Source organism: Stegodyphus dumicola, chromosome 12 (assembly GCF_044657685.1).
Source record: "Stegodyphus dumicola isolate Sdum_Otavi_A_Nest chromosome 12, ASM4465768v1".
NCBI lineage: Eukaryota > Metazoa > Arthropoda > Arachnida > Araneae > Eresidae > Stegodyphus > Stegodyphus dumicola.
This window is the reverse complement of record NC_140779.1, coordinates 63,435,050-63,460,614: the sequence shown is the minus strand read 5'-3', so window position 1 is coordinate 63,460,614 and position 25,565 is coordinate 63,435,050. Positions and strand designations below refer to the sequence as shown.

General features: G+C 37.4%; 1 protein-coding gene across 2 annotated transcripts in view; it reads right to left on the bottom strand.

Moving 5' to 3' along the window:
- Nucleotides 1-25,197, bottom strand: part of LOC118200031 (locomotion-related protein Hikaru genki-like) — a 292,672-nt gene extending 267,475 nt beyond the window's left edge. Inside the window, exon 1 of one of the 2 annotated variants that reach the window (XM_085806489.1) lies at nt 24,942-25,197. In XM_085806489.1, the coding sequence (XP_085662615.1) occupies nt 24,942-25,134 (193 nt within the window). In that variant the 5' untranslated portion in view covers nt 25,135-25,197. The remainder of the gene's footprint in view (nt 1-24,941) is intronic. The other variant, XM_085806488.1, reaches the window with a different exon arrangement.
- Nucleotides 25,198-25,565: the final 368 nt, after the last annotated feature.

Sequence of the window (25,565 nt, the reverse complement as noted above, 5' to 3'; positions counted from 1 at the left end):
GATTATACTGAGCTACTGAAGTAATTTTAAATAAAATTTCAATTTAAAACTAAAAGGAAATATAATTTGTAGAGTAAAAAATGTAATATATTTATATTTGTTCCGCTTACGAAAACTTAACCAAAATAGTGTCGCATAGCAATTTTTGTAATATATTTATTTAAAACTCACTTAAGATATTTTTCTGTCTGAAACCCTTTAACCAGTGTTTCCCATTTTGTAAAACGATAAAAACTGTACTTATAATGTTCAGTGTGCTGAATATTCAGTGTGATAATGTTCAATGATAATAATTCCGTTGTTCAGTGAGATAATGTTCAATGTGCTGAATATCGTGTATGTTTGAGATTATTACAAGCTGCATTAAACTAATTTACTGCAGTTTCATAGTAACGTCTTTTATGCAATTAGCCCATCTGCGTCGTGTCCTGCTATGTTGTATTGTATTATGTAATGTAATGGTGCGACGTCTAAGGTTTTTAAACTATTTAAAAACCATTTCTTATCAAATCTAATGTCTAATCTTAATATATTACTTCTAATAGTTGGACAGTTACTGCTACTGTAAACTCTTAGCCATGGATGACAAGATAAAATTCGAATTAAAATCTAATACAGAATTTTACTAGCCACTACTCGTGGTAATACAGCCATAAATAATAGCAACATAAATGATGGGAATTCAAGTCGATTTTCAACTATGTACTACAATTATGTATTCAGTTATGTACATTGATAATCAACTATACTTATTTCAACTAACTCAGAGCCTTGCTATTCAACCAATCTCAGCACCTTGCTACTTGCCTTGCACCTTTCTACAGTTACGATTTGATTCCAAAATCCTATTCAGAGTTTCAGGCTTCCGGAATTTTATTTAGATATTTTTAGATTTGTCAGCTATGTTTAGAGATGAATATTTATTCGCAGGTTAATAATAATCTATTTTGAATTTTTCTGAAATTTTCTAACTCAGACAGTATGATAGTAAATCTTCCTGGTTCAACAAGGCAACAGTATATTGCGTTAAAATATTTTTAAGCATACTCTAAGACTGTGATTAATTAATCGACGTTTTTAAGCACTTTTATATCTGTGGAAAGAGAAATTAAATTAACTGAACTTTTACAAAGATGTACAAGTGAAGTTATTACAAAGATGACGTTGCTATAGTCTGTTACTTTAAAATAAACATTTCAAGGTCTTTTCACCCTCACTCATTTACGATCATAATGCGTGATTTACCCACAGCACTTAACTTATTTTCTGCTCGTTATTTGAGACTATAGCTCAAGTCAGCCTTCATACGTAAGTTTTTAACGAAGCCAAACATGCTGAAGGATATTGAATGGGAAAAATAGTTAAGGAATTCAACAATCTGCAGCAGCTTTCTTTCCTTTTATTTCTTTTCGCCTCCGACGGAACAGCTGGTCCACTAGGTTTAAGTGCTACTCAGAGAAGCGTACCGCTCGAGGTTACTGGAGGGTAGGAGAGACGATGTTAAAGAAAGAGATGAGCATGAAATGACAACCGCAAATATAACATATGTATACATAATAGACTAGTCAGTCTGAGAGAAATGACCCTGAAATGCCTGTTCAAAAGTGGTAAATTTTAATCTTCGGCCTCTTAATCTCCTGCTGAGTGGATACCTAACAGCAAACAGCCCTGCAACGAAGAGAATATCATAGAGCTCTCCGTTAATATTATCTATATATATAAAGCAGAAAGTTTGTGTGTTTGTCTTCTAATAACTCAGTCACTACTACAGCTATCGTCACCAAATTTTCTGTAATTCTTTTCTGATGAAAAGGTTTGAAAAGGTCGACGTCCACCTTTTTTCCAAAACAAAATAGCTAAAATCGGATATACTAATTAAAAACTCCGAAAAACGATAATTTTCGCCCTCATTTTTCTGAGTGGCAACAGTCTCGCAAGCTGGAAATGAAAATCTGCTTTATTTCGAATTGCCACTGCTCGATTTCAAATTCTAGAGTTTGTTAATAAAAAATTTCTAAGTTTTACGATGAAACAAAAATAACATTGTAAAACATTTAAATACATTATTCCCAATTCCAAAAATTCGTGGGAAGCCATTCCGGCTATTCCCATCTTCGTACGATTTTCATCAGCCCAAATATTAATTAAAAACTCTGAAAACTCTGAAAGCTTTAATTTTAGCACTCATTTATCCGAGTGGCAACGGTCTCGCGCGTTGGAGATAAAAATGTTTCATTTCGAAATGTATTGCTACTGCTCGCTTTCATATCGTTGAGTCTGTTAATCAAAGGTTTGTAAATTTTACAAAATCTGTGCATATGCAGAAAAATGTCTGTTTGTGTGTTTGTTTGCGTTTTTGATTTCTGATCAATTATGATCCATATTTTGCTACATTTAATCAACTAAAATTGAATATAGGTGAAATATTGGATGGAACTTGAGCTTTTACGACCGTTTCATTAGAAAGACGAAAATCATTAAAAACTGCGAGCCGTTGTTACTGATATAATGAGAGGTAATTAACTTATTTTTCCATCGAAATTTTTTATGTGAGTTCCACATCGTATCAGACTGAAAAATGTATTACTATGAAGCGCATTTTTTGCATCGTTATTTAAGAAGGATTTCAGCGGTATCGTTCTCTCTGTTTTTAGACGCATTACTCTCAATATAACTTAACTTACATCGGGTACTCCTGCTATTATATTATATTTAGGCTATTCCGCTTGTAATAAAATTGAGGTAACCCTCTGGTCAGACTGAGTAATGTATAAAAGGAAAAAAATCTAACTGTTGGTAAAATTTAAATCATGAATGTCACAATGTGACCATAACATTAATCATCAACTCCATTTCGCAAGTTACTAATCGTGATATACTATGCTGCTGTTCTTTGGGCATTAGTGTATTTAAAAACAATGTGGTTCTTATTAATTTTAGAAATAATCAGCATTAAAGTATTTATAAACATCGTTTATAAATTTTTATAATATACTTAACTGACCCATTAACATATATATTCTTATGTTTGTAATGTTGCGCGCTTCCAACCTCCACGCAACATTACATTGGCGCCCGAACACTTGTCGAACTGAAATGGCCGAAAATTGGATGGAAGCTGCTGGACAACAACAAGAAATGGCAAGCCAATTGGAAGGATTTGTATACCTGGTCCAGACGATGAGAGCGTCAATCAAGCCAAACGTCAATTTCGACGGAAAAAATTCGGTGGCGATATTTCTAGAAGGCCTTGAAAATCACTTCCAGCTCTACCCTGTGCCTGAAAGACAAAAGGGTGCCATCGCCACATCTGCACTGAGAGGACAGGCCTCGCTATGGTGGAAGAATATAGGCAAATTTTTATTAGGGGAATTCGGAGGCCAGACATATACATTTGAAAATTTCAAAAAATCGTTATTAAAGGCCTTTCCCATAGTGAAAGATCGAGCAAGGCTAGAAGCCGAACTGTATAGTTTTTATCAACGGAATATAAAAGAGTTGACGGACTTTATTCTGCGAAAAATTAAGCTGACGGATATGCTGTATGGGAAGAAACCCGACGCTGAGATTATTGAAATAATCTTACCAAGATTGTTCCCTGCTGTTCAAGACTACTTCGAAATTAGAAACCCAAGCACATTGCAGGAACTCTTCGAATTAGCGGTCAAGTTCCAAAATCGCAGAATAGCGGAAAAAGCTAGAGGGGCATCGTATTCTCAAAGTATCCGAAGGCAAGCTTCAAATGAGCAGACCAGAAATGCAAACCGCTCTTATGGGGGACAGAGCTATCAAGCAAACTCATCGAAGCTCGAAGGTCAAGGCCCAAAAAGGAAATTTGAAAACAACTGTCCGCGTACCCAGAAGGCAGAAGTTGAAAGGAAAGCTTTAACGAGTAGAGGGGCCTGTGAAAGCGAGGGTCCAGACCCCGGAAGTCTTAAAAAAACCCTCAAGAAGACACTTAAATACGGTCATCGTAAAGAACTCACAGTTGCCAATTATACAAGTCCTGGCTGGCGATGTACCAATAGAAGCTCTCATCGATACAGAAGCAGAAGGTAATTTTATAAGTGATATTTTTTTAAGAAGAATTTTAACAGGTTTCGATTATTTAAAATTAAAAACACGGAAATCATAGCAGCGCAAGGACAAACTTGTCATTGTATTAGAAAACTATCTTTAAAAATACAAGTTCAGAACGAAAGCCTTAAAGTATTAATTTTTGTAGTAAAAAATTTGCAAAGTCCACTTATTTTGGGTATGGAATTTTTAAAAGCCGCGAAGGCCAAACTGAATTTCCAGGAAAGTTCTATCGTGCTGGAGATGGATCGGAGGGTGGTGGAACCAGTGGAACAACCGCAAGTTGACCTTTGCCATTTGAATGACCATGAAAGTCAAGCCATCCAGCAAGTGGTGAGTACTTTTTCAAACTTGTTTTCAGAACGGACTGGTAGCTGTCAAATAGTTACGCATGAGATACAGTTAACTGCCGACAAACCCTGTAGGACTAAACATTACCGCTATGATAAACAAAAAGAGCAAATCATAGAAGAACATATTCAGGAAATGTTAAAGAACAAAATAATAACGCCCATAAATAGTGAGTACGCGAGTCCAGTCGTACTATGTAGGAAAAATAACGAGTTTCCTCCTTCGGATAAAAGGGCTTGGAGATTTGCTATCGATTACAGAAAACTTAATAGTATTACTAAATTCCCAGTTTACCCTTTGCCGGTTATAGAAGAAATTATTAGAAAAATTAAATCTACAAGATACATGACTACTTTGGACTTAACGTCTGGCTACTATCAAATAGCTATCAGACCCGAAGACATACATAAAACAGCGTTTATAACAAAATCGGGCACTTATGCATTTTTACGCATGCCCTTTGGGTTGTGTGGGGCCCCATCAACATTCCAGAGAGCTATGGACATTGTTCTAAAGCCTGTTCTAGGAAAATCGACTGTAATCTATCTAGATGATATAATTATAACGAGTAGTACGTTGGAACAACATATTGTTACGAATTTGGTATTTAAAAAGCTAATATTAGTTCAATTATAAATTAATTGGTTTTATTTCTCGCGCAGTGCAGCGCGTGACGAATATTAAAAGAAAGCTAAGCCGGAAAATTGAAAATACAAGAGCGCGTGCATTAAATAAATAAATATCTCTTTTTGATTTCGAGAAAATACTGGAAAATTCTAGCGCGTGATTTTAAAATCTTATAAAAGGAGGAAAACATCTCAGTTTGTAGTAGTTGCTTAGTTTGTTGTTGTTTAAAAAAAACTACTGTTGTTGATTGTAGCGAATTCGTGGATTAGCGTTCTTTAGCTGTTTTGAATTACGTTCTATTGGACATTTGAGTAGTTAAAAGAAAACTACTGTGAGATATTGTAATACTGCGTGATAATTTGAGAAAATTTAAGCATTTTTGTTGTGATAATAATAAATTTTTGTTCATTTTTTTCATCGGACTTGTGCATTCATTTCATAACGAACCCGTACGCACGCAACAATTTTTGGTGTCAGGAGTGGGGTTTGAATGCCAATAACAAGAGCGATGGAAGAACAATTCAGGCAAATGATGACTGCATTTGCTGCTTTCCAAGAAAAGATGGAAGGGGCCGTCAAATCCGTTAAGGAAGAAATGAAATTGGGCCAGGAATCCGTTAAGGAAGAAATGAAATTGGGCCAGGAATCCGTTAAGGACGAAATGAAAGCCGTTCAAGCTGGTCAAGAAAGGATTGAAGCATGTCAAGAAGAAATGAAAAGAGAAATTACCTGCATAATAGAAAATAAATTTGAAGCTATGGAAGGCAGAATTGACACAGTTGAAAATAAAGTTGGACAAATTGAAGAAAAAGTTTCTTTCGTAAAAGATCAAATTGAAGAAAGAGTTTCTTCGGTGAAAGAAGAAATAAAAAAAAAGTTTCTTCTGTAAAAGAACATATAGAAGGGAGAGTTTCGGCTGTGGAGGAACGAATTGAAGGAAGAGTTTGTGCCGTCCAACACCAAGTCGAACAACAAATTGATGAGAGAGTTTCTGCAGTTGCCAAAGAAATGGAAACGTTAAAGAAATTCGTAGCGACGGCAGGGAGCAAGAATGATGATTTTAAATTCTTACCGATGCCTGCTCGTCCATTTCTGAAGCTATCCACATATGATGGGAAGACATCCTGGCAAGTGTACAAGACCCAGTTTTCTATCGTTGCGGATGCGAATGGATGGGATTCCCAAGCTAAGGCCTGTCATCTCGCCGCTTCTTTAAGAGCCGACGCAGCGGATATCCTTCAGACTCTTCCCGAAAACAAAAGGTTAGATTTCGAAGCTCTGTCCGGCGCTTTGGAGCTGCGCTTTGGCGAGAAATGTTTAAAAGACTACAGCAGGCTTCAATTAAAATCCCGTCAACAGAACCCCACTGAATAACTTCAGGAGCTCGCCACGGATGTTGAAAGGCTGTCACATCACGCCTTTTCGGAGTGCCCAACAGAAACAAGGGAAATCCTGTCCCTGCAATATTTCATCGATGGCATCCGGGATACTGAAATACAAAAAGCTCTACGAATGGCGGATGTAAAAGATTTAAAAAGCGCTCTAGTGTACGCCATGAAATTCGAGGCAGCCCAGCAAGCCACTCGTCGAGACCGCCACCCAGTCAAAGCTGCTCAAGTCCAGGAGCCAGGGGATCAAGTCACCGCTCGTCTAGACGATTTAACTAGACAACTGAACGCCTTGAGACGGAATATTGGTGAGAAGAAACCGACCGTTAAGTGCTGGAACTGCGGTGCTGAAGGACACACACGACGAAACTGCAGAATACCCCAGGGTACGGATGTTAAGACCGCTTCTAACAAGCAGCAGGGAAACTAATTAGTGGCCATCTCGCGGGGCGGACGTTGCCAGATAATGAAAAGCCCCAGTTTAAAGCGCTTCAGATTTCTGCAGTGAGAGGCGGCAGTAATGGACTTTTCATAATAGGACATATTAACGGAGTCCCCTGCAATATGACGATAGACACAGGAGCCAACGTTACCATCATCCGAAAAGATTTGGCTCAACAACTGGAAAGCAAACTTATCTGGACGCCGCCCTGCGTTACCCTATAGACTGTGTCCGGTGAGAAGATCGACATCAATGGGAAAGTAAATGTTAACATCACGTTTGGAAGTGCCGCTTACCATCACACGGCATATGTAGCAGAGATCACTGATTCTTGCATACTCGGATTGGACTTTCTAAGGAAATACAATTTTTCCTTGGACTTTAAAAATAACGAATTGCATTCTGCGTCTGAGGACATAACGTTATTTGGAATTAATAATGAAGAAGTTAAATCTGTCCACAGAATCATAGCACAAGACAATATCACAATACCGGCAAGAACAGAAATTTTACTCCCTGGATCTATAGCCGAAAACAGAGATTTCCGCTACGGCATCATAGAATATCCCAATAACTGTAATAGCCCGAAAGGAGTACTAGTAGCCTCAACACTCGTCGACCTATCGAGAATGGTTATCCCGGTGAGAGTTGCCAATGTAACTGAGAAGGCGAGAGTTATTAAGAAAGGCGACGTGGTTGCAGCATGTACTCCAGTAACCAGCGTTGAAAGAAAGAGCAATATCCAAGAATCCGTGTCCTCATCAGAGAGCATTACATCGGAGTTATTGCAGAATGCGCAATTGAACGATGAAGAGAAGAATGCTGCCGATCGCGTCATCAAAGATCTTCAAGTTGTTTTCTCCTGCTCGTCTTCTGACGTGGGTCGAACTAGTTTGACACAACATAGAATAGATACCGGCGATCTTCCCCCGATCAAGCAACATCCAAGACGTCTACCGTTTGCTAAACAGGAAGAGGTGCGAACACTTAAAAGATATGGAAGAAGGCGATGTCATCGAGCCTTCAGCGAGTCCATGGGCATCTCCCATCGTTCTCGTCAGAAAGAAAGACGGCTCAACAAGATTTTGCGTTGACTATCGCCGGTTGAATGAGGTTACGAAGAAAGACAGTTACCCTCTTCCTAGAATTGACGACATTCTAGACACTCTTTCTGGAAGCAAGTGGTTCTCAACACTTGATTTAAAGAGTGGGTATTGGCAGGTAGAAATACAGCCTGAAGACCGAGAAAAGACGGCATTTACTACGGTACAAGGGCTTTGGCAATTCAAGGTGATGCCGTTTGGACTGTGTAATGCGCCGGCAACATTCGAACGTCTTATGGAGACTGTTTTGAAAGGTCTTTCCTACGAAGCCTGCCTCATATACCTGGGACATGTCATCTCTGCAGAAGGTGTGCGCACGGATCCTGAAAAGGTATCAGCGGTTAAATCCTGGAAACGTCCTGAAAATGTCCATCAGCTGAGAAGCTTCCTAGGGCTTTGCACCTACTATAGGAGATTCGTGAAGGATTTTTCTTCCATCGCAAGACCCCTTCACAAGCTGACAGAGAGCAAGCAAAGATTCTTGTGGACAAAAGAATGCGAGGATGCATTTAACAACTTAAAGGAGGCTTTAACATCTGCTCCAATCCTGACGTATCCTCAGCTCGACCGACCATTTATTCTTGACACCGACGCGAGCAATGAAAGTGTCGGTGCTGTTTTGTCCCAAGAAATAGACGACCAAGAACGTGTAGTGGCCTACTGGAGCAAGTGCCTGTCTAAACCGGAGAGGAATTATTGTGTCACCAGGAAAGAGTTGCTCGCCATAGTCAAAGCCGTAGAACAGTTCCATCACTATCTATATGGCAGAAAATTCCTGCTCCGCACCGATCATGCATCATTGACCTGGCTTTTAAATTTCAAAAATCCTGAGGGTCAAATAGCCAGGTGGATACAGAGATTCCAAGAATATGACATCACTATCCGTCATCGTAAGGGATCATCACACGGAAACGCCGACGCCCTGTCTAGAAGATCTTGCCAAGAAAGCTGCCGATATTGTTCCAGGGTGGAAGCGAAATACGAGCTGCTGACTCCGGTCGCAAGACAAATTACAACATCAACATCGGCTGATCGAGAACCGTGGAGTGATGATGAAGTCAGGAAAGACCAGCTGGAAGACCGCCACATTAAACCGATAATTGATTTAATGGAGTCATCAACCAGAAAACCTACCTGGCAGGACATTTCTATCTGTAGTCCTACAACCAAACAGTATTGGGCACTCTGGGATTCACTTCACATTCGAAACGGCGTCTTATACCGGAAATTTGAATCGGATGATGGGAAGACGTTCCGATGGCAGCTGATACTTCCAAGATCCCGCATTCCTGATGTCCTTAAAGAACTACATAACAGCCCTACGGGAGGTCACTTTGGAATAATGAAGACCTTACAGAGAGTTCGTGAGCGCTTTTACTGGAATAATGCAAAGGATGACGTGCAAAAGTGGTGCCGATCCTGCGATGCCTGTGCAGTTCGGAAAGGACCGAAGAGACGCAGCCGAGGCAAGCTGCAACGTTACAACGTAGGGGCGCCTTTTGAACGTATCGCCTTTGACATCTTAGGACCTCTGCCACGAACTGCTGATGGCAACAAATACATACTCGTTGTCATTGATTACTTCACCAAGTGGCCTGAAGCGTACCCTGTTCCTGATCAAGAGGCTGTCACAGTAGCTGAGGTAATGATACAGCACTGGATTTCCAGGTTCGGAGTGCCTCTTCAGTTACATTCCGATCAGGGAAGGAATTTTACCTCGGCAGTAATCAAAGAACTATGCAAACTACTCGGCATTGACAAAACTCAAACGACGCCATTGCATCCCCAGTCGGACGGCATGGTAGAGAGGTTCAATCGAACCATCCTTAATAACCTCTCATTAGTGGTTTCCAGAAACCAACAGGACTGGGACAAGAAATTACCACTCTTTTTACTGGCTTACCGCAGTGCTGTCCACGACACTACCGGCTATTCTCCATCACAAATGCTCTTCGGTCGTGATCTTCGTCTGCCATGTGATCTATTGTTTGGCCTCCCTCCGGATGCTCCTTCATCGTCTGAGGAATATATTCAAGATCTCCAGGCCCGGTTTGAAGTGATGCACAACTTTGCACGAGAGCGAGTCAACTTGGCGACGGAGAAGATGAAGACCCGATACGACACAAGAGCTACTGAACATCAATTCCACGAAGGAGACAAGGTGTGGCTGTGGAATCCGACTCGACGGAAAGGACTTTGTCCGAAATTACAGTCACCTTGGGATGGCCCGTACACAGTCCCAAACAGGCTGAATGACGTCGTGGTTCGGATTCGTAAGTCTTCGAACTCTAAACCTAAAGTCGTTCATTACGACAGGTTAGCACATTACTATGGCCATAGTACATAATGTAAATAATTGTAAATAGTATAAGACCATGGTCCTTTTTGTTTATAAATGTGTATTTGATTTGATTTGTATTTAGTATTTGATTTGCATTTAGTATTTGTTTTGTATTTAGTATTTGATAGCATTTGATTTGTTCAAGTTAGTTATTGCATTTATTGTTTATATTGTTTGATATTGTAATGTAATGTTTATGCCTCAGTTGCATTTATGCCACAGTTGTAAATTTAGCTTCCTGTCCAGGGATTGTACTGCCCGGGACGTGCAGTCCTTGGGAAGGGGGCAGTGTTACGAATTTGGTATTTAAAAAGCTAATATTAGTTCAATTATAAATTAATTGGTTTTATTTCTCGCGCAGTGCAGCGCGTGACGAATATTAAAAGAAAGCTAAGCCGGAAAATTGAAAATACAAGAGCGCGTGCATTAAATAAATAAATATCTCTTTTTGATTTCGAGAAAGTACTGGAAAATTCTAGCGCGTGATTTTAAAATCTTATAAAAGGAGGAAAACATCTCAGTTTGTAGTAGTTGCTTAGTTTGTTGTTGTTTAAAAAAAACTACTGTTGTTGATTGTAGCGAATTCGTGGATTAGCGTTCTTTAGCTGTTTTGAATTACGTTCTATTGGACATTTGAGTAGTTAAAAGAAAACTACTGTGAGATATTGTAATACTGCGTGATAATTTGAGAAAATTTAAGCATTTTTGTTGTGATAATAATAAATTTTTGTTCATTTTTTTCATCGGACTTGTGCATTCATTTCATAACGAACCCGTACGCACGCAACAATATTAAAGATCTAGAAGAAGTTTTTAAATTATTAAAAGAGGCCGGTCTTACAATAAACGCCTCAAAATGCAAGTTCGCAACTAAAGAACTTAAATATCTGGGTTATAAAATTTCGCGAAAGGGTATAGAAACTCAAGATTCAAAAATAAAAGCAATCAAGAATTTCCCACCTCTCAACACCGCCAAGAAACTTTCTTCTTTCCTTGGGTTATGTTCTTACTATCGGTCATTCATAAAAGATTTTGCTAATATTGTTGAACCCCTGTTAGTAATTAAAAGAAAGAAAAGTAAATTCACGTGGACATCGGAAGCAAATACCGCATTTGAAAGGTTAAAAGAAGCGCTCATCAATGCCCCTGTTTTGAAATTCCCGGATGGGGACGAAAACCTGGAAATTGCAGCAGATGCGTCGGACTATGCTGTGGGTGCGGTTCTTATGCAAAATGGCCATCCTTTGGCATTTTTTAGTAAAACGTTGAATCATACACAAAGGAATTATACAGCTACAGAGAGAGAGAAACATTAGCCGTATTAATGGCTGTACACAAATTTCGAGTTTATTTCGGCAAAGCGCCAGTAACAGTCTTTTCGGATCATGCGGCTGTTGGTAGACTTTACTCGGGGAAAAACCTAACGCCCAGGTTAATAAGATGGACTTTAAAACTCCAAGAATATAATCTCATAATCAAATATAAACCGGGTAAGGAAAACAATGTAGCTGACGCACTTTCTCGTATAAAACTGGACGATGAAGGCAATGAACTTAAATGCGCTGTGTTGACTTCAAAAATTTTAGATTCTAGAGAAACAATTATTGCTGAATTGAAAGCTGATCCTGAATTTGGAAGTATCTATGCGTATTTGAAAGACCCCGAAAGCTTTGAACACACAGATATCGATGCAATAAGAAGTACAGCAGAAAACTATGAAATAATAAATAATTTATTGTTTTATACGAAAGCAACAAACGAAAATTTCGAATATAGACCAGTCATCCCAGCCTCGCTTCGATTAAGCATTTTGAAGGAATTACACGACGCGAAAACAGCGTCGGGGTCAGAAATTTAAGGGTCAGAAAGACTTTAAAAAGGGTACGCGAGGCGGTATATTTCCCGCAATTATACAAAATAGTAACTGCGTATATCAGGTCCTGCAAATCAATGTCAGTTAATAAATGATATTACTCGTAATTACAGCCCGGCCGGGTACTTAAATAGCATTCGCGCTACATTTCCGAATGAAATTTTAGGCATAGATCTCCTTGGTCCCTTCCCCCAGAGCGAGTTAAATAAAAATCGTTTTCTTTTAGTAATTGTAGATCATTTTTCAAAATGGACAGAAATTGTTCCACTTAAACGCGCGTCAGCCAAAACAGTCGCAGATGCATTCTTACACAGATACATTTTAAAATACGGTGCACCGATAAAAGTCATTAGCGATAACGGTAAACAATTCGTTAGCTAAATATTTGAAAACATATGCACTGGACTTGGCATACGCCATATCAAAATGGTTCCGTATAGACCACAGGCAAACATATCAGAAAGAGTTAATAAAAACATTGTAAAAATAATTCGAAATTATGTTAGCACACATCACAAGCGCTGGGATGGCTACATAAATGAGTTAGCTTATGCTTTAAGAACGGCAAATCACGATACTACGGGGAAAACCCCAGCAGAGTTATTTTTAGGACGGAAGTTAATTACGCCATTAGATAAATTATTCTTTGTGCAACAAAGAGAGCAAGAATTTAAACAGAAAGACGTGCAAACACTTATTGACCAGGCGGTTAAAAGCTCTGATACGGCAAGAAATAGGCAAAAATTATAAAGGCTAAATATACTTGCAATTAAACGGGTGGCATAAAATTTTTTATGTTTTCCAATATAGCAGAAAATTTTCAGTTTTTTTGTGCGAACGTCTGTACATAAACTCGGACAAGTAAGAATCAAAATGCTGTCGAGCAGTGCCCCGATGGCGTTTATTACGCCATTTAGCACTGCTCCACAGCCGTTCCACTGTTTGTTTATGACACCCACTTTCCGGGTCCACAAAATTGTAGTTGTGGTTGACAGTAAAGTGTTCAAAACCGGCATCCTGCAGTTCATCTGACTTCTATGATTTCCAGCAGTCAGTATAAATAACGCTTCCTTCTGCGATATTATCCTTTATGATGTTCAATAAGGTTTCGCCGATCGATCTGGAACAGCGACTAAGAAACATTCATTTGATTCTCTGCATAATATGCCGAAAACCCATTGTGGTGGAAGAACACGTCCAACATTGTTCTTTCTTTTACTGAAAAGGCTTCTGTCTACTTCAATAATTTTGCCACATCCGCCAATTTTAGACTTAAGCCGAGCAATTAAAGCTGAGGCACACACCTCACGCATGTAACTGTTCCAGTCTACAAGTGTACTGTGGTTCATCTAGAGCGTAAGTTCACAAAATTCAACAGATGTCATTTCCTGACACCAAAAATAGATGAACCTAACGGCTGTAAGGAAGGGGATTTTCGATCCTTCAAACCAATTTTGAATTCTCAAACCTTTCTTCTCATTACAGGTTTCTTTCCTGCACCGCCATTTTGCTACCGAGTTATCGATAAAGCATAATTTCATCTCATGATTGTTCAAACATAATTTTCTATCATGAATGATGCCTTTCTTTTTAAAAAAATTCTATTGCAGACTTTTCTTCACTCGGCAATTCCCAAATTGTAAAATCCATAGCTTTATCAAAAAGAGAATTAAAAAAATTAAACTAGTATTTCAATGGCGACTTACAAATATAAAACTATGTAAAACTTACGCAATTTGAAATCAGCGCGTTCGCGAGATTTGGCATGCTGTTTAATGGGCGAGTTTGCTAGATTTGGCGCTTTTGCGCATGCATTTTCGCTGCAATTTTTTACGGTCCCCGAAACCGAATTGTACCCAAAAAATTTTATAAAATTGGTGTAAGAAGAAAATAAAAATCTAAAGCAGAATGAAATAATTAATTGTTTTTTATTTATTATTCCTTGATTTTATTTATAAATGCAATATTAAGGAATAATCGATAATCTTACATCCGAGAAATTTTCATGCACAAATTCATTTCTAGAAAACATTAAACATTTTGGCGCCGGAAATTTGAACAATAACGACGTCTTTGCTGGGATTCAAACAATGGCTTTTCCAGCTGCTAACCATACTTGTTAACCACTTACAGCACGACAGCCTGCAATGAATTAATGCAATAATTCCGTATAGCTTCATTCCTTATGGTCTCCGTCTAACACCATTGGCAAATGCAATGAAATAAATTATATAAAACCCCAAAACAATTAATTTCAAAAAAGTCATGCTGATATTATTTCAATCTTTTCTATTTATATTAACATTTGTTTGGAGATTTTGAGGCAACTAAACTTTAGTTCGAAACCATCTCCCGCTTATCGCGTACACTTATTGTGACTACTTATTGTTCAATATTTTAACTGTTCAACATTCAACAGAACTATGAAGTGACTTCTTCTTGTGTCTAATTCTGACATATCGTATTGGGAGAGAATCTCCCATCCTTGGTAATTCCCCTGCTACATACAATAAAGTCTCTACTATGGCTATCAAACATAATTAGAGTCTCCAGAAAATGTCGAAGAACTTATCCACTGACGTTAAACTTCATAAGGAAGCGTCCCACAAAACACATATACACACACTCGAGCAAACAGAAATGCATAAAGTGTAGCCAATAAATTACCATTTGCTCGCCTATAACTCTCAAGTTCAAAATTTTTTGGCTCCCAAAGCTAAACAAAGTTACATCCCCATAACTAGGTAACTCAAGATTAAATTTTAAAAGATATACCAGCTCTCTGTTTATTCAGAAGTTAACCCAAACTGATTGTCGATATTGGTTGCTCAGTGGTAGAGTATTTATCCATGCAGAGGATAGACCCTGATTCGAATACCAATCAAAGTATAATCTTTAGAGTATCCTAAATGTTAAGCATTCAAAGTCCCCTAAGATTCCAAAAACCAGTAGAAAGAAAATATATTTATCAGTACATGATTATTAATTGGAAGGAAATGGTGATTTTTACGATTAATGAAAATAACAAATAACTTTTATGATTAATGAAAATAACACTGAAACAACGCATAAGCTTCTTCCTGTCAATCAAATATGAATTTGAAAACAACCCATAAACACAATGATGAATAGGAATTTTTAACTGGAAGAATAAATAAAGCTTATTTATGCATACATATACACTGAAGTGCCACTGAATTAGGGACAGCAACCGAATAATGAGTTGGGCCTCCTCTGGCCTTGACAATGGCTGCCACACGACGAGACATAGAGTTCGTAGGATTGTGGAAACATTCCACGAGGATTGATTTCCAAACATTGGATAGAACTGTCCATAAATAAGGAAGGGTCGCTAGTGTTATGTGATGTGGTTTAACATCTTTCTCCAAAACATCCGAAAGCTGCTTAGTAGGATTTAAGCCAGGGCTTCTAAGTAACCAATTCATGACAGAGTCAGAGGAATGCTCATACAAACAGGCAATAGCCAACCGAGACCTGTGAGAAGTAGTTATCTTATTGGAATAAATTCACATTTTTATGTGAAGGACAGGAACGGAAGGAGAGGATAGCTCAGCAACTCTATGTACCGAATAATATTGAGGAAGCTTGGTACAAGCACCAAAGATCCCAAATACTGTGAAAACACCCCAGATCATGGTTAGATCGCAATAGCCTTGTACAGTTCTAACCTGGCATGCAAGATCCATGGCTTTATGAGCCTGACGCCATATTCTAAGGCTTCCGTTTGTGTTAATTACTTGGAATTGAGATTCATCACTCCATGCTACTCGTTTCAAATCCTCTAGAGTCCATTCTCTGTAGTCTTATGCTCAGGCCCGATGTACAGCTCGATGGCATGCATTCAGCAGTGGTACTCTTGTGGGTCTAAAGATCCCGAAGTCTGTGGGGGTGAAGCGAGCGTTACACGGTCTGTTTACTTACTATACGACTAACATCCTGATTCAGCTGGGTGGTAATTTGAGCTAACTTTGCTTTCCCTGGCTATGTACAATACGGGTGAGCCGTGTCACACTACGTTCGTTCGAGGCTAATTGTCCTTTGCAATTTGCCCGATCACTAGCTTTTTTTCCCTCTATCCGTGTATTCTTAGCATACTCTTGACATTGTCGACCTTGAAAATCCTAGCCCTCTGATGATTTCGGAACCATGCGTTGAGCGCGTACTATCTGTCAGCAATCGAAGGTGTATAATTATAATTTTTACCTATACTGACAATTCAAATAATTAACAATAACCATAGTACTAGCTATATATGCAGTTAACACAACGCCCTCAAGTGAGCATAAATGCGGAGCAGCGCTGCAACATTTGAGTAGCCATGTCTATCCCTAATTTAATGGCACTTCACTGTATATTTATGTTTGTGTTTGTGGGTAATAATACAAAAGTTTTGACGCGCCAGAGAATATGATTTATAGAGTGACGGTGCATGAAAGGTAATTTTAAATTTCTGATGCAAATATGAAACTGATCTTGACAAAATATTTACATAAGTGCTGTTAATGTTATTTAAGTCTCACGTGAAAAAAATAGTTTTGAAATTATGTAGATTAGAGAGATTTATAATAAGCAGTTACCGGTTTTGGATGAAAAGGGGAAATAGCATTATTAAAATATAGTGAACCAATGGACGTTTGCAAATTAAGTTAGAAATTTCACTTATATACTTTCCATTTTACACATGCACAGACACATACACACACCTGCATTTTGAAGCACAATTATTCATACTGCAGAGCATACAGTTTTCCCATACTCAGAATTAAGCAGATAACTTTTAATTCTGCATCTTGTATTATTCTTTTGAAAGCCATCATTGCAAACTTTTATGATGCGATACAATGCGATTTTAGATCGCTAAGAGCGAATACAAGTTATTAACTCAAAAGCAAATATATCTACTCAATTCTCTTGTTATATTTAGATAGGATAGAATTCTTATGATTGTTATTTTCTATATTTATCTTCCTGAACCTCTTCTCTTCTCAAAACTAACTCTTCATCTCAAAGAAAGTTTTTGTTTGACACTGAAGATAAAATAGAAGTAACTCTTGAATGCCAAAAATGCTACAAAGAATCAATTGACTTTAAGCTGTAAAAGTTCCAAAGAACAGTATTTAGAACCGAATCAAAAACTTACCTCTGCAAGAATTTTCTTTAACTATTTGATTGTATAATTGTTTGCATTAATAGAGGAAGATTGTATATGTTAACATAGAACAGGATACGTTTTCTCAACTTGAAAAAAATTTCATTGTTTAATCAATACTATTTTATATATTTTCTCAAGGCATAGTAGTTTTTTAGAAGTTATCGTTTAAGACTTAATACTTTGAATGGAAATCTCAATTCGCATAAAACGCAAATAATTACAAACGTTTTAAAGTGGGGGGAAATATCGCGGTACATAATATAAAACGATAGGAAAAAAGTTTTATTTTTTACAATAATGGTACATGAGTTTATAAAAATTATTATTTTAATGCATTATAAATTATATACACGATATAAACATTCCGTTAATTATGTTAATTACATTTTTTTAAAAAATAAATCACAGATATAAGCTATTAAGTTCTTTTATTACTCTCAGAACGTTCAACATTTAAGCAAGTACACTGGTTATCATTAATTAAGTAAAAATCACAAAAATGACAATTACTCAAAACGTTACATGTAGAATTTAATGAAATTAAACAATAGCATACAACATATAGTAAGGTATAAAATTACTTGTAGAGAAATTACCAAACAATTTTGAAGTCATAGAAATTAGCTTATGTATAAAGTGGAAAATCAGCTGACTCACTTTGGTATAGGAACATTACCTTCAATTATAGAGTTTGATATCCCCTAGAAGCAATACAGCACATACATAGATGTGTGACTCTGTCAATTATAAGGTTTATCAGTTCCGTAGGAAGTTAGAGCCATTGCTCCTGCAAAGCTCTTGCAAGCGTGTCAAGAGTCTTACGTGGAGGATTGAGAGCAGATATAAGTCTTCCTAAAACATCTCAAACATGACTGATAAAGTTGACTTCCGGTTATTGAGCTGGCTACTCCGTGCGCTGAATTTTTTTTTTTTTTTTTTTTTTTTTTTTTTTTTTTTTGCTGCCGAATATAATCATCCACGTTGCAAGCAAGTCCAGTGCGGTCTAGCGTTCGTCATTTTGTAACAGGAAATCATTACCTAGTGTCCCGGCATAAGGGCACACATAAGCGTCAAGCATGTCATTTCTATAGTCCTGAGCATTCACGATGATACGTGGAAAGACATATAGGCCTGTGCATCCTCCCAAAAAGATACCACCCCACCCCAAACACAGTACTGCCCCCGCAGTATGCATCTTTTCCACGACTGTTTGATGGATAACAACGGGTTCCATGTCCTCTCCAAATCAAATAACGCCCACTACCGCTTTGGATGCTAAGCCTGGATTCATTCATAAGGAGAACAACCCTCCGCTTATCAGCCATCTAGTGGATATGTTGACATGGCCATTTCTAAAGTCCCTTGAACGACGTGACGTGAGCGGCACGTAAATGGGTAGTCGCCTCACGTACAGACCTCCTTCGTGAAGCTTTATACACACAGTTGACGTTGATACTAACCTTCTGGTGGCTGCAGCAAGAGAGGATATGAGCTGAATCGGAGATGCGGTTCTATTCCTTCGTGTGCATAACAAGAAATATCAGACGAATCTATGATTATAAATCGTTGCCTAATTCTATGAACCCCAAAAGGACTAGCACTTGGCCATCTGACCACTTCTGTCTGGCTTTGCCATGCTTCTAGTCTCCCAATAACTCTCCACCGCAGTTTTTCGGGCAAATGATGCTTGGAGGTCATTGTTAGGAATTGGATAATCCAAATTTCTTATCTGAATATTCCAGAGAGAAATTTGCAGGCTTGCTCTGAAACATACAATTTTATGCTCCTCATAGATGACGCATTCTCATTGCAGAGCAATTAATTTGCATGCTGCAGTTTTAGTTAACAACTCTCATTTGAAAACATATTCAAATTCTATACAGATTGGTTTATTTTTGGACGAGTTATCGCTATTTTTGTGATTTTTCCTTAATTTTTGGAAACCAGTGTAGAATTATATTTTGAAAGAAAGGTTTAAAGTTTAATATCTTTTCATATGGCAATAGTCTGAAAACTGCGTATCAGAAATTATTTGCCTGTTACCTTTATTAAGGAACATTATAAACCTGGACTCTTTGGCCGGCCATGTGGAAGAAAATAAAAGATATCATCTATCGTGCAGAAACAGTATTTATCAGGTCATGTAGATGATAAATATGTCATGTCATGTAGAAGTTAGGGGGCCACCTAATATTTACCCTAACTAAGCAGGTATTAGCCACACACACTAACTAGAAAACTAACAACATTCTGGCATCATTCCTCGAGTCATGATGGAAATTGCGACTCCAGTGAGCACTAAAGGACTGCCACCGGCGGCGGCATCAACAATACTCCTAACCTTTCAGTGTTAAATTAGCTCAAGTAAAAGGGATTAAATTACATGATATACATTGCGATATACATACTTGTACAGGTGCCTATTTTTAAGATGTTATCTATTGTGGTGGGTACAGGACTCGAGAGGTCCGAGGTTGGAGTCCCGGCGAGGGCATTGCTCATTTTCCATTCTCCTGCTTCGAAATAACCTAATCACTCTACACAATAGGGCAAAACATTTGAAAAACACGTTTCTTATAGCAAAACCTTGTAGCTTGATTTTTCAGATTTCAGCATAAACCTGGTAGCTAACATAAACTTGTGTAATTACAACGTAAAATGTATGATTAAAACCTGAAACTGGTGTTTCTTGCATACTTATAGCATGTAAACTAAACGAAGTTTAAAAAACGAAATCGAAATTTCTAATATCTGGATTGGTCTCTACAGTTAGACTTCACTGGCGGATATCCAGAATAGTAGGTCACTCCACTTATGAAGTCGGATATTTTTCATCCTATAATAATCATCACAAATTCCTACTTCGTTTCTATTCTGTACGCAGGTCATAAAATTACTTTTCAGATGCTGACTTCTATTATTAAATCCCGCGAACGGGCTGGCTGCATGGGTGTTTTCGTAGTTTTCCCCATGTGTAACGTGTATACGAGCCAGTTTTCCTTAGTCCTCCACGAAGGCATCCCTCCCCATAGGCAGATAGCCCTAGTGTGCTTTGCCATAGTTAAATAAACCAAACCAAAACCATAAATTTACCAGAAGGAAAGTATGTTTTTTAGCACCAGATGAGTGATTCATTTTAATTCCCATTTGTGAGATGGATCATGTTTTGCTCAAATCACTTTTTAAAGGAAATAAATGAAAAGAATGTTGCCACCAAATGTTATCGCCAAGTATTAATTTAAAAAACAACATAGCGAATATAAAAAACAAATGTATGGTAACAATAAACACTGTAACTGAAATTCTAAAGATATCATTTTTAAATATCTTGAGAGCTAAAATAATAAAGCTAAAACGAAAAGCGCTGGTTCATCAAGAGATAGCTCAAACTCATACAGATAAACTGCGATGTCAGCAAGAGCATAACAATCTCATCAAATCTTCTGGTGCGATGTTAAGATCTCAAACGTTTTAGATTTGTTTTTATTTTTTATTTATTATTTTTTCTAAACTTTTTCTCCAGACTGTAGCTACATTCCTACTCCCTAGAAATCCGTCAAATCAATTAGCGTCTGTCAATCAAGAAGCAAACAAATGTTGTTTCTGTTATTTATTACATGCTCCGCTATTTGGTAGCACATGAAAAGGAAGGGATGCCTCGTGGAGGACTTTTTAAGAAAAGCTGGCTCGTATAGACGTTACACATAAGGAAAAACACGAAAACGCCTATGTAGCCATCCCTTTTGCAAAGGTTTGAACCCCGGACAGAATTATCAGTGTTCGGTGGCTTTAGCCGTTCGGCGCTGATGAGCCAGATAAACAGATGTCAACTATCCATTTTCGTAGGGAAGAAGGTATACATAATTTTCCTATTTTAAAGCAGCTGCATTCATCGCTGCGCCCTCAAGTAAGGGAAGAAATGACTTTGAAGTCTTACCTGACTTTTAAATGATTTGGAAAAAAAAAATTTAGAGTCTTGCTGGAGTATTTAATAACAATGGAATTTTCGAAAATGATCACGCGGAAATTCCTCAGAAAGCATCAACTGAAAAGGATCGTTTGGAAAATCTAGTTATTTTTACAAGGTATATATTATCAGTCAGCGAAACAACATCAGAAGATCACAACTGTTTGCATCAAATTCAAAAAGGAATTTTCAAATAGATAGTCAATAAATCATAATTTCAAAGTATATTTTTCGATGTAATACGGTATTTGTTATCGCGCATTTTTCCTTCATATAAATGCTTTAAAGTAGATTTTTCAGTCACAAATGAGAACGATTATTATTCACAATTTTGTTGAATTTATTTAAACTTTTTACTCATTTGTGCAGAATATATCCTGCTCTTACAATTTCAGATTACAGCTAATCCAAATAGTAGGTTATTTTTTCTTAATTTCTCCCGCTTTCCTAACGTGCTTTCGTAGTGTAGTGGTTCGGCACGCTGGGCGGTATTCCAGAGGTCCGTTGTTCGATTCCCGGCGAAGGCGTTTGCTCATTTTTCATCCCTTCGGCTTTTCCAAAAAATACCTAATATCTCTACAGTGGCGCCCGAACTAAAAGGGTGGCGGACGATGATTTCTCCCCACCCAGGATTTGGCAGTTGGATCCCCTAAAAACTCCAGTCGCATTTTAAAAGGTGGAGTATATAAGGTATTTCCCCCACCTCCTTGGCGATCCTTCGTGGTGTAGTGGTCTGCACACTGAGCCGGTATTTCAGAGGTCCGTGGTTCGATTCCCGGCGAAAGCGGTTGCTAATTTTTCATCTCTCCGGCTTTTCCAATTAACTGAATGTCTCTACAGCCCCAAGGATGGCTTCTTAAACAGGTTTTAATACATTATACGTATAATAACTGACAGATGATTAACTGAAATTTTCCACATTTACGAGACACCATTTTATTCGAGGATTGAAAAAAAAAACTTTTTAATCCATTGGCCGGATATTTGCTTTTCTTAGCCATCTCATCACAGGGAAAGTTTCCTTGGGTGCACCAGCTGGAGTAGATAGATATTACATCCATGGAAAGCCAGGAAGATACACAAGAACAAAACCTTACTCGAATACAGATGCACACACATATAGACGGAGTACAGACACACATATAAACGGAGTCAACATCTTAGTCATTGTAACATCCAACGTAACATAGCGAAAAAATTCACAATAGTTTTATGCTACCAATAGCTACATCGCTTAAAGTAAAATAAAAATTGCAGTTTCAAAATAACTCTTATTTGTATAGATGCCTCATGTACATCTGGAAGTGAAATTAACTTTAATTAAAGAATGATTCATATAATGTAGCATTTATGTACAACACTCAAAAGCAACTCATATCAAAATAAACTTTCAGTCTTCGTGTAACTCCTAGAATACATACATTTAAAAAGACTTGCAAAAAATAACAATAAGGATAAATTAAAGAGAAATAACGTTCCAAGGGGGTGAATATAAGCACTAAGAAGCATCAACTTATTTTAAATGGATCACGGTTTTAGACTGATAAGCAATAAGAAAAATTAATTATATTTTCTCTATAAATTTTGCAGCAACTTTATATTTTCTTAGGGTAAAATTATATTTACAATCATCAGAGCATTTCTTTTGTATTAATGAAATAAAGCACATAAGCCGCGTGAAAATTACAAAAAATAAAATTTGTGGTGAACTTATTACTAAAATAGTGTAAAAAATGTTATTCTCTAAAACAGCATTATTAGAAGGCGGGGGGGGGGCGCACGGAAATTTTTTCTTAATTAATTTAACAACGAAAATGTTTAAAAAAATAACAGTTTCATACTGAATTATTCTGAAAAATGCATTTTAAAAATTTATAATTATATATATTGTTTATAAAATAGTGTATTTCTAAAAATGACATATGCTAGTTTGAAATTTCTTAAATTTAAATTCAAAAAAACAGTTGTTAAATAGTACAGAGCTTGATTTAAAAAGAAAAGTTACTCATTTTATACCGCGTATAATGGCAACATCTCTCCGATTTAATAATTTGTCGTGCCCACTGGATGTAAAAAGAGAAAACACTTGTCGAACCCAGCGATTACATTAGTATGTAGGGTTCCTCACTCCTTTTGCGTTGAAGAACGTTGAACGTTGAAGAACCTAGTAAACTATGTATAGCGACTTAGCGCTGAGTTCAAATAACTAACTATGTAGATTCAAAAAGGGTTAAATTACCCTTTATTTCACTCAAAATAGAACAACAGTCGGCTCCTTTCTCGGGCTTACAACAAAGCCGCTACACGAGCTTCAACTCGGAATTATAAAAACCTGAACTGTAACTAACTAAAGGAGACATAACCGAAACTAAACACAAGTATCTAATGTAGCTGGCCCTTAATTAGCCGGCCAATATTAAAAGGCACGTAATAATACGGCCCAGCGTAATAGCTTCAAGACAGACTTAGCGCGAATGCTTCGCTCCAAGAAGCGCATAATTTTCCAATACTTCCTTTAAAGTAAGTTTTAAGTTTACTTTTTTGATTTGAATCAATATTCGTTTCAAATGGAGCCTTTTTTAGCAATTCGCTTAACTTTTTGCCAGTTTAAAGGTCGCTTTATTTTCTTCTTCATTATCACTGTCAGCTGATGTTATATCATCCAATTCATCATTCGTTCATGCTCAATGATTAATGTTTTGACTTATCCGTTTTCCATATCTGACAATCCTTTGTCTCCAGTTGCTTTTGCAGATGGTATGACTTCTTTGGTTTCATTTTCAATCGATGTAAATCCTTTAAAACTGTTTTCAAGTCAAGTGAGAGCTGATTTTAGAAAGCATTCCATGTCTATGAATTCATTTGTCCACTTGCGTGTTTAATCATTTCTGTGCAGTAGGTTATATTGAACTGTTGCTAAAATGCTAAGCATTTCTCGATTTCCTGCGTCTAGTGTTTTATTTGTAGAAGTGTGTAAACACGTGTGACATAATAAGATTTGAAAATTTTTACAAACCTCTTGATAACGCTGGTTGGATAAAGAAAGTAGCATTAGGTAGTCAGAATAAAGCCTCTACCATTCAGATCCAAAAACACGATACCAACGCTCTGCAACGTACCGCGCATGGATGGAATTCTAGCTTTGGGCAAATTAAATGGAATCATTTCACATAAAGCGTATGCATAAAACAGCATTCCACAGATCCGCGCTCACTAAGGGTTTACTGTGTAATCATTTCAATCATCAAAGAGAGGCACTGATATTCTTCAAAAACTACAATACCTCTTTCAGTTGCTAAATAGAAACTAAAAGCAAAACTAGACATTTTGCGGCAAATTCAATAAATTTTGCCAAGTAATCTGGTTTCGATTTTGTCCAAATAGCACTGTTTTCATTAATAATTTTGAAAAAAATGAACTAAACTCACTTTCCTAAAATATTTTCGTATAATTCATGTCTCTTAATTTACACTATTAAACAAATAAAAATATACATCTCTTCTTCTTCTCTCGTTTTACCAAATTTATTACAAAAATATAATATTATTTAGGAATATTAGTTTCTTTACCCAAAGTTCACATAATTTGCATGCTCTTACCTGGTTTCCGAAGACCGGGGGAGGGCAACCTGTTAGTTGCCCCCGAGATTTCACTCAAGTCATCTGTCTTGGGGGCAGTCGTCGTAGTACTGGTAGTTCTTAAGTGAGTTTTCTTCCTTTTGTTGTCTTGTCTTGCTCCTCCCGCCGCTCCTAAGAACAAACAAAACACTACCAACGGCAGCGCGGCACGCATCGTTCGTCAGACGATCACGGAACGCCGGCAGACACGTGTGGGATCGTCTGCTCGATGGATGCTGAGAGACCTCATCTTCCACGGAGACGACGCATGCTCGGTGGCGGCTCAGGAAAGGAAAAGAACTCTTGACAAGAGGGTTGAGTAGGGGAGAGACATAAGGTATAGCAAGGCATCTTTTGAAAAATCTATTTTGAGAATTCTTTAAATTGCTTTGATATTTTGATTGATGAGAGATCTTGATTATTTCCAAAATTGTTTAATACGGTTTCTTCCCTCTAAAAGATGCTTTCCACTCCCTTCTATCACAAAAAAAAGGAAAGATAACTTTCTTTTTCATTATGGGACTGAGAGGGTCTACTTTGTCATCATTTTAAGTAAGTGAAAAAATTATGGCAGTCATACGAAAATTGATGGAAATATCGACTGAC